The sequence below is a fragment of the Anguilla anguilla genome, chromosome 13, assembly GCF_013347855.1.
Source record: "Anguilla anguilla isolate fAngAng1 chromosome 13, fAngAng1.pri, whole genome shotgun sequence".
Classification (NCBI taxonomy): Eukaryota; Metazoa; Chordata; class Actinopteri; order Anguilliformes; family Anguillidae; genus Anguilla; species Anguilla anguilla.
In genome coordinates this window covers 37485212-37494855 of record NC_049213.1, presented here as the reverse complement: position 1 = coordinate 37494855, position 9644 = coordinate 37485212, and the positions used below count along the sequence as shown (strand labels likewise).

At 46.3% G+C, this 9644-nt stretch overlaps 1 protein-coding gene across 1 annotated transcript; it reads right to left on the bottom strand.

Annotated features, from left to right (window-relative positions):
- Positions 1–2801: 2801 nt before the first annotated feature.
- LOC118210938 (SAM pointed domain-containing Ets transcription factor-like) lies at positions 2802–9332 on the bottom strand. The gene is made up of 6 exons (XM_035387471.1): positions 8887–9332; positions 5373–5767; positions 4748–4945; positions 4041–4088; positions 3545–3679; positions 2802–3103 (listed from the first exon to the last, which is right to left on the bottom strand). Exons 2-6 carry the CDS (start codon positions 5749–5751, stop codon positions 2925–2927), a joined length of 939 nt encoding a protein of 312 aa, XP_035243362.1. The 5' UTR covers positions 5752–5767; positions 8887–9332; the 3' UTR covers positions 2802–2924.
- Positions 9333–9644: the final 312 nt, after the last annotated feature.

Sequence of the window (9644 nt, the reverse complement as noted above, 5' to 3'; positions counted from 1 at the left end):
CGGTTTTCTTGTCTCCCTGATAGTTAATTGATTGATTAACGGCACTGATTGGCCAGAGATTCAACACACCTGGTGCTCCAGGTGTAAGTAAGTCCTGATTAGACGGGGAAGATTTAAAACCGGCAGTACTGGTGGCTTTGAGGGCCAGATTTGAGTGTGACTGGTCTGGCCGCACATTACATTGGCTCATTGGACTGGATTGATGTTAAATTGCAGTCATGAAATATATGCGGTTGTAGCTGCAGTAGGACAAGGCTGTGTTGACAGGAGGTATATATGGGACAGGAATTAATTAAATTTACTCAAACACTGGACAGGGAATTCTAGGTACTGCTGCCCACGGACTGCAGTGAATATTTTTCACCACCAGATGGAGAGAAAAAAGCCATCGCTTGTCTGAGATCTGTGCAGGTAGTTAGTAAAAAATGGCTTTTTATAATCATTATTATAATATTATTACCTCTTTGTGTCAGCACAGTGTGCGATCTAATGGACAAGTGCATTGTTCTGATGCATTCGCTGACTCCCCTACAGTAGTTAAAACTCAAACTGGTGTACCCTGGGGGACACTGAAGCGTTCTACGGCAGGTACAGTTTAGCAGATGCATTTCCCTGCAGATCAGTTTTAGCTGCTCTGTTAAGAGGATTTTCCCCCTGGATGTTACATTACATTTATTTGGCAGACGCTTTTATCCAAAGCGACGTACAAAGTGCATTTCATGGTCATAGACAACTGCTAAACACAGGTTCAGTAAGGTACAATACTTATTTTGTACAGCTATTTCTAGCCAAGAACAAAGTTCGCACAGTGAACACTATTCTGACCTAACCTCTGCAAAGCCAACTAGGCAGAAGAATAAGGATGTGACAATACTTTCTGTACTATACGCTACAAAGTGTATGTGCTACTGTCAAAGGACCAGACTGTAATGAAAATCGTACCTAAAGGCTGGCATCCATGTTTAAACCTCTACCTGCACTACTGAGAACGGGATTCATTGGGCGCAAGAAGCATGAATTAATCAGTTTTTCAAAATGCCTAGTTGGTGCCTTGTTTGTCCGATTTTCACTTCCCTGTGGCTCTCTAGTACTTACTGGAGCATCCATTTTAAAGGTTCTGTTGATATACATATACAGAATTAATGTAAAAGTAATTATTTGTCTGTCCTAGTAGTAATTATAACTTGGTGATATTTTTCATATACAATGCCTTCATAAAGTATTCACCCTCCCATATACTACTCACTCTACTCCTATATAAGTAATATTGTGTAATGGCACAAAGAAAAACAGTATTTAGATGTATTCAAGATTGTATGAAAAATGAAGGCCATAAAATGACTAGGCTAAGTATTCACCCCTTTTGTATTCACATCCTACATTGGGCCCAGGTCTATTCTATTTTCATTAAATATGTTAACGAGGTCCATTAACATTGATTTGAATTTCACCTGTGTTCAATTGCGTGATTGCAGAGTGAAGATCACTGACTTTGTGAGGTCTCGCAACTTAAACAGCCGATTAGATCAGTCACACTCAGAAAAAGCAAGAAACTGCACATAGAAGTTTGAGATGAAGGTGTTAAGAGGTAAAAAAAAAATGTTTTTAAAAACTGGAGATGGTTATATAAGGATTGTCAAAGTTTTGAAGCTTCTTAGGAGCAGGGTTTTAAGTCCATTGTAACAAAATTAAGTCATGAAAATTATGTAACAGAATGGAATGAGGGAAAAGTTTATGGGTGGGGGGTGAATACTTTTAAAAAGTCACCATATACGTATCTACAACTGATTCATAACCAGTTGCATGAAAACAGAGATCTGTGAAGCAGTGCGTTTAATGCCAACAGGCTTGAGGTGAACAGGGTTGTTATTCAAAAACAAGAAATTATACATTCAAATACATTTGCTTTTCTGGACAACCGCCAGAAATAACCAGCTCTACACGGTAGCACAACATCGACAGCCACATTTTCAGAAAGAAATGAAAGCTTCTGTAGTGTGTAGATGTGTGGGGAATCGTCATGATTTACTCACTGTAAACCAATAATAAAAATCAGTATAAAATGTTGAAAAGCGAAATAAGACCTTCTCTTGCATAAGGGTGCTACCATTCCTATGAAAGGGTCAGGTCTCACAGCAATGTAATTAGGCTGACCAGCTGTTCCTCTTTTTCCTTTTATTGGGATTGAAATATCTGTACAGGGGGAATTTCTAAACTCCTGAAAATGTCCACTTAAGCTTTGCTGATTCCATGGACTAAATATAAACAAAAACCCTAGCATTATGTTCATAATATGCCATGCCACCCCTGTCTTCTTTAAAAAAAAATTCAATATATGGTCATCATAACCAAGCGATGAAAAAACAAGGCAGCTGCCATCTTAGGTTTGAAAAGTAAGGAACTGAATATGCCTTTCCCTCCAAATATGAAGGCCTTCATGCCAAGACATCGACCAAAAACAATCTGGTTAAAAAAAATATAATTAAACTACAGAACGAAAGAGGAAGCAGTTCATGGGACGTTTTTGGAAGGGCACTTTGGATTTCAGTCATTTCGCTGTCCGTTGTGCCGTCAGCCTCCCATTGGCTGGCTGGCCTTCCTGGTGGGAGGGACCAGGACCAGGGACCTTTGTGGCTCCTCCCACCCGGCTCTCCTTCTGCGATTGGTCGCGTCACGGCAACCGACAGGCAGTGTGTGCATGAGTCACAATGGCTCTGGCCTCCCCCGCTCCCCTGGACAATCCGCTGTAAAATGAAAGCTTTTGGAGTGCATGTGTATACCCAAGCCAGCTGAGAGGGAGGGGCGGGGGGTGTGCTTGTTTTTTTTTGGTCTAAGACCATTTCCCTGACGGAGCAGGGGTACTCAGGAGTTTGGGGGGGAAGCCTCTTCACGGTCCCCGGCCCACTCCCTCCGTCCCGCCCTGCTCATACGGGGTGCAGGAACTGGTAGACCAGCCTCTGGGACACGGCGGGCTTGCGGATGATGCCCTTCTTGTAGTACTGGCGGATGGAGCGGCTCAGCTTGTCGTAGTTCATGGCCGGGCGGTTCTTCCTCAGGCCCCACAGCCGCGCCACGTGCGCCGAGTCCTCGATTTTAAAGATGCCTGCAGGAGTGGGGCGGATTATGGGTCAGTACACACTGTAATCCAGCCTCTGTAATAATAATAATAATAAGAATAACAATAATAATAATAATAATAATAATAATAAAAAGATACTGGCGGTAAACTTTTACTTATAAGCAAGGCTGGACTCCCTGGAGTATTCCCTCTGCAATCAAAACTGTACCCCTGTCTCTGAACTCCCAACTTTCCCTGACCTCCAGACCTCTGTCCCACCCCTGTCCCGTTCACCTCTATTCCATCCCACCTCTGTCCCATCCCCATCTTCACTCCTGCCCCACCCCTGCTCCCCCATCTCCGCCCCTGCCCCCTGCCCCACCCCCGCCTCCACCCCTGCCCCCCCCCCCATCTCCACCCTTGCCCCACCCCCTGTTTCTGCCCCAGTCCCCCCCCCACCCCACCCCACCCCTCGTCCTGCCCCACCTTTCTCCTTGTGGAGCCAGCGGATGCAGCGGCCGTAGGCGTGGGGCTTGAGCAGCAGCTCCCGGAGGAACTGCCACAGGTGGATGGGCTGCCCCGAGCAGGAGGAGTCAGCCTCTGCCCATAGCTCCTCCCCTTCTGGAGAACCAATAGGAATGTTGGGGGTGGGGCTTAGTTATTCATTACAAAAAATGTTTAAATTAAGCATTTAAAAAAACTGATAACTGTGACAGCAACTAAGAAAATACACGGAAGGACAGTTCATTATTCTAGTATTAATTTATTGAGAAACCTCACTTTCTGCAACATAAAAATATACTTTACAAAATATGAAACATGTCATATAGATGAAGCGATGGGGCTGAAGTTAAAGGTCACGATGGTCTCATCTGTCTCACTGAAAGGAGGGCAGTAACTACCACACTGCGTCTGAGTCACCCACAGTTCTGTCAGCTCACGGGTACTGATTTCTGACATTTGAAAGAAAGGCTCAACTTACCGGCAATTTTGTTATCTTCTGATGTACACCGGGCTTTCATCCACGCAGCTGAGTGGATTTAAAGAGGGAGGAGGAGAGAGAACGAGGGAACGAGGAACAAAGAAAGAACAAGAAAGAGATGGAGTCAGTTTGGATGCTGAAACGTAGGAACACTGGAATCAGGTGTTGTACCGACAGTGATGAGGGTTCACTCTGAAGGGCTTTGAAGGCTGTAGGCTGGTTTACTGTACCTTCATATCAGGCTAATGTTATAGCATGCTAATCACTCACTGGACTGCTCCAACACAAACCATGCTTTTTTTATTCTGCCGTTGCTGGGAGAGAATGTCCCTGAATGCTGAATGTGGTGACCATGAATGGAGGATGGGTAGCTGGATTTGACTGTAAATCTGTCTCGCCAATGCCGCACTTCACCTTCCATACTGAGTTGTGTTAGTATTTGAGTAGTTTGTCATAGTAGTAGTATTTCCTCAAAATCTAATTTTAAAATTCATACATGCGCTTCCCCATTTTCCATGCAATTTCGAAATGCACTGTTGGTATTCTGCAACCAGGGTTACATCCTCGCTCAGGTCAGTGGGGCCACACACTGCACTATATGCTAACAGAAGCCATTCACAGCCAGCTTGCCCTGAATAGGATAAAGCAGCACTGAGGTCACTGAGATTTGAGCCCGCAACCCCCAGAGAAGAGCCCCACCTGCGTACCTGACTTCCAGATGTCCAGGTGGGCGTGCAGGACGTCCCCGCTCGGCAGACAGCGCTGTCGGAAGTCCTCCTCGTTCATGGCGCACAGGTCTCTGCCGCTGAGCTCCCTGAAGGCCCCGCCCACGTGGGGCAGCCGGTACAGGTGTTCCGTCCACAGCACCCATTTCTGCACGTTCCCGCTGCTCCACTCCATGGGATCTTTCAGGGGAGGGAAATGGGAAAAAAGTCAACCCCAACGACCAGGACTTCTCTTCTGCATGGATTGTGACCCAGACTCAATAAACTTCTGACCTTTTGAAGTGTACGTTTTTTGGAATGTTTTCCAAACATTGTCTAAGTGTTCTAGAGCTCCATTACTTTCAGTTACCAGCAGTGATTGTTACATCAGCATTAGAATGCTTCATTAAGAACATATTTGTGATCCTACACCTTTATGGGTTAATCAGCCAGATCAACGAATGCTTAAATTTTCTGTAATGTCCTCTATGGCAAATTATATCTCCAGAAAGAGGTAGCATTTTTTTTTTGATTCAAGTATAGACTCAGGCGTCTTAGTCAAAATTCACATTAGCAACAAAACCCTGAACTGCAGCGCCATCTAGCCGGCTGCAAAGCGCTACTGCACCTGCCGTGATGTTGAGCAGCTTGCAGGCCGTCTCGATGTCCTTCATCACCTCCCCCACGACGAGGGTCTGCACCTGCTCCAGGGAGCCGTCCTCCACCTGCTCCTCCAGCTCCACCTGGGCGGGGGACACCACCTGGCTGTCTATGACGGGGCACTGCTCGGGCCCCGCGGCGGGGGCCTGGGGGGCGTCCGGGGCCTCCGGGGCCTTCAGGAGCCAGGCCACGTCTTCGCTGAGGAGCGTGTCGAAGCAGGACAGGTAAACGCCCTGCGGGTGGCGCTCAAGGGCACCGGCGGGCAGGCCGCGGGGGGGTTTGGCGTCCCCTACGTCCAGGATGGCGAGGGAGGGGTGCGTGACAATGCCCCCGTCCGGGTTCCCCATGACCCCCTGCACCTCTCTGAGAGGGGAAAAGATCAGACGGCAGTTGCAATTTAAAAATTAGGCCTTTAATTTGTAAAGCAGTCCAGTCAGAAGGCATATCTTTACAGAGCTGACATAGGTACAGCGTGTAGGTACCTCATTCACCCACAATTAGACTGCTGATGGCTACCAGTGAACAACTCACTACATCATTGCTTTGGTCCATCGTCTGATCGCCTTGATATAAAATCCCACTTTTATATCCATCACACCGGTCAGAGATTTTAATTTTGGAAGATAGTAGAGGGGGAGCCCTGACTGTCTCTTCAAAAATGGCCCGCCCTCTTTCATGCAAATTACTCCATACCTGTCACTGATCCCCCTCTCCCCAACCCCCCTCCTATCCCACTTTCCAAAAAATGATCTGCCAGTCCTGCTTCAGCAGACAGCTGCTGATCCAGACTGGAATGTGAGAGTGTGCGTGTGTGTGTGTGTGTGTGTCTGATAAATGCGCTGTGGTCTCGTAACAGCTTGCGCTAAGCTAAACCCGTTAGTCCAGCAAATACACTCAGTATTAGCTTTTTCCCCCCGCCCGAAAGGCTAAAAGAATGATCCAAAGAGGGAGGGAAAGATCCAAACAGACCTTCCAGGCAAGGGATTAAGCTCTCGGCTGATCTGTAAATGACTTGGGTTACGCTTCAGTAGACGTTACAGGCTTCAAAGGAATTGGGGTGTGGTCTGCTCCCCTGCCGGGGTCAGGCGGGGATGGACAGTGTGGGACAGGACTGGGAGATAGAAGCTGGGGAAAGCGGTTTCCCTGGGAACCAGCGCGGAACACCGTTTAATTAAGGTTCAGGCAGTTATTTCGGTTACGAGCACGGAGGGACGATTTTGCTCGATTTTAAACTGATGGTTTCTGTCTCGTAGGGGAGGGGTGAAAAAAATGGCCGCATTTGGCTGCGTGGGGACGCAGTTAATCCAAACAGAACCGTGTTTGTGCCCAGACATCAAACTGCCACTTCAATGGTAATTCGGTATTAGATATTGCATATTGAAATAGGAGGTAACAGTTTAGAAAGGCCAAAAAAAAAAAAAAAAAAACTGTAAACAAAGCCTTGCTCACGAAACCAGCAGTATGGTCAGCTGTCATAAGCTGCTCTAAACACAGATAATGGACATTAAAAGGTTGGTGTTGGCGTAGGTTTCTGGTGTGTACATTTAAGCACACAGCTATTGGTTTGAAGTACTGGTAGTTCAATTTAAAGTATTATATTGCATTGATTGGGAGATTCAGTGTGAATTTCCCCAGTTGAACAGAGAAAGTATTGAAACTTAGTAATTAAAACCGAACCGTAAGCCCTCCTTTCCCCCATCTCCTCCACTTCAATTTCAAAGAAACATTCACTTATTTGATTAAAGAGTTAAAGTTGTGTGTGTGTGTACGCACTGCAAGGCTGGTCTGTTTGCCTTGTGTTCAACTTATGGAGGTTTGCAGGGACATTTTGTGTCTTTACAGGAACTATGGGAACAGAGAGTCTGTCGTAGCATAACTGTCTGGTATTTTTAATATCTGAACTTAATATATGAATAAATGCATCAATGGAATCTGCGCCACTATTCAGGAAGAATGTGTAAATCTTTTCTGTGAAATAAATTTTTTCCCACCACAAAGCTTTCAGCATGAATGAGTAATGTTCTATCTGTGATGTCGACACTCACCAGGTGTTCAGTGCACGTTCATTTCACATTGTAAAGATACACTGTACATAATTCACTGAGTGTTTGTCTAAGATTATGAACCAGAGCAGCAATCAAAACATAAAACTACAACATAGCGTGCAATGTGTAGAGAGAGAGAAAGAGTGAGACAGTGTGTGGGTAGGTGTCAGCGAGCATGTGTTTGTGTATGTGTGTGTGTGTGTGTCTGTCTGCAGGTTTACAATGGTTGGTATTACAAATCTGAATGTACTATTTTTTAATATGTGCTTTGATATCAAATTGAATATTGTGCAATTTCGGGTGCTGTTCTGTGGGATGGGGGCATTTGAAGGCCCCCCCTTTCAAATGCCCCCATTGGGGGGGGGGGGCAATTAATTAGACGTAATGATTAAACATGACAGCTTGACCAGCTGGAAGAAGCGATATGATCTGCCTCAAGCATGTAGTTTGACCTGCACTCTGTAACTGTATGTAATACACTGGCTGATAACCATCAGGGCACCTACAGATAACCTTTTAAAAGCGCAAGTACGGAGAATTAGTAGCAGGATTCGTTCCTTCGTTTGAAACCCTGCTCTGTCCCACGACGCTGAGTAACATCTCTGCTTGGAAAGTGGGGTTGTTGAAAGGACTTGTCAAGCGTCTTTGATCTTCCTGTAAAACATGTGTCTGGCTGTTTCCTCCGTACGTGCCACCCTGAAGGCCTCAGCTGGAAAATGACACGGGCTGTTTTGCATACTGTACTGAACCAGCGATTTTGAGTGGTGGTGAAAAAGATGAATCGTAATTTGCTGGAAACTTGTCCTAATGACACAGTCCGGTTCCACCCCACGTTATCTGTGATCAAATGAAAGTGGAAACCTGTCATTTTACTGTCCTGAGATTGCTCAGCTTTGCTCTGTCAACTCAAGCAGAGTCTGCTTAAATGAACATAACAACAGATCATGAGCCAACATCAACATAAAACTAAACACATTGAGACAAAAAATAGCTGCCAGGCCTTGTCAAATATGAATGAACTTGCTGTAAAACATAAATCTGGTTGTTTCCTGAATTCCATTTACTTACCATATGCTTACGATTCTTTGTCTTCTTGTCACTGTTGTTGTTATAATATTTCTAAAATTAGTTTTTCAATGGGGACGAAGATAGCTTGCATTCAATATATTGCCCAGTGGCATATTCACTGATCACATGCACATCAACACCACCTCACATGGGCTTTGAGCCAACCTTGATTTAAATCTTTCTTGGTCCATACACTGATACGCTACAAGTACCTGCTGACAGTCCAAGCCACTGCATCCAGTATGTTGCTAGGTTTAATTTAAAAAATAGTAACGGAATTCAATCCTTTTAAAGCTGGCTGCGGTGTGCTGCTCCACCCTTGACCTCGGCAGTTGGCAGTTACAGTGCAGGTGCCCCGTCCGTGCTTACCTGAGCCCAGGTGAGTTCCGCTGATGTGCTTGTCCAGCCGTGAGTGGATCTTTCGACGCCGGGAGGGGTACAGGACAGAGCCCTGGTTCTGCTTCCCTCTCCTCTGCAGAAGTGTGAAGGCGCAAAAAGTGTGCCTCCCCCCCCCCCAAAACTCGATGCGGACCTCCTCGGTGTCCTGTCCTGGGACGGTGCTGGGGCGCAGGGGCACAGGCAGGTTCCAAGGCGAGGAAGGTTTTTGAGCGCGGCCCGTAGTCTGCGAGCGACCCTGTCCTTATACCTCCCCCAGCCGATAGGACAAGGTGCACTTTATGATTGGCAGCCTAACGACTACTCTCCCCAGAACTCTACCAGTAAAAAGCGCTCTTCAGCCCATCTGACGATGCTTGCGCTGGCAGCGGGGGTGTGCGCATACGAGACCGAGAGTGTGTGTGTGCACGCGCATGTGTGTGTGTAAAGGAATGCCTGCTCCATTTGACTCCGGCTAGTATTTATAATGGAGCCTTATTTACCTGTGTAAACGATGTGCGTACGGGGCCCTTCCTCCAGAGGAAGGTTGGAGAAAACTCCTTCCATTCCTCCTCCCTCCTCCCCCATACGGACACACACACACACACACACACAAGCCAATACGGTGCCATTGTTTGGCCCTGCGAGGCCTGTTGGTGTCACAGCTGTTCCTGGAGTAGGGGAGTATTAATACGCAATATCCTCTGGGCGAAAAAAGCACCGCTCCACAGTTTATTCACTGTTATGATCTC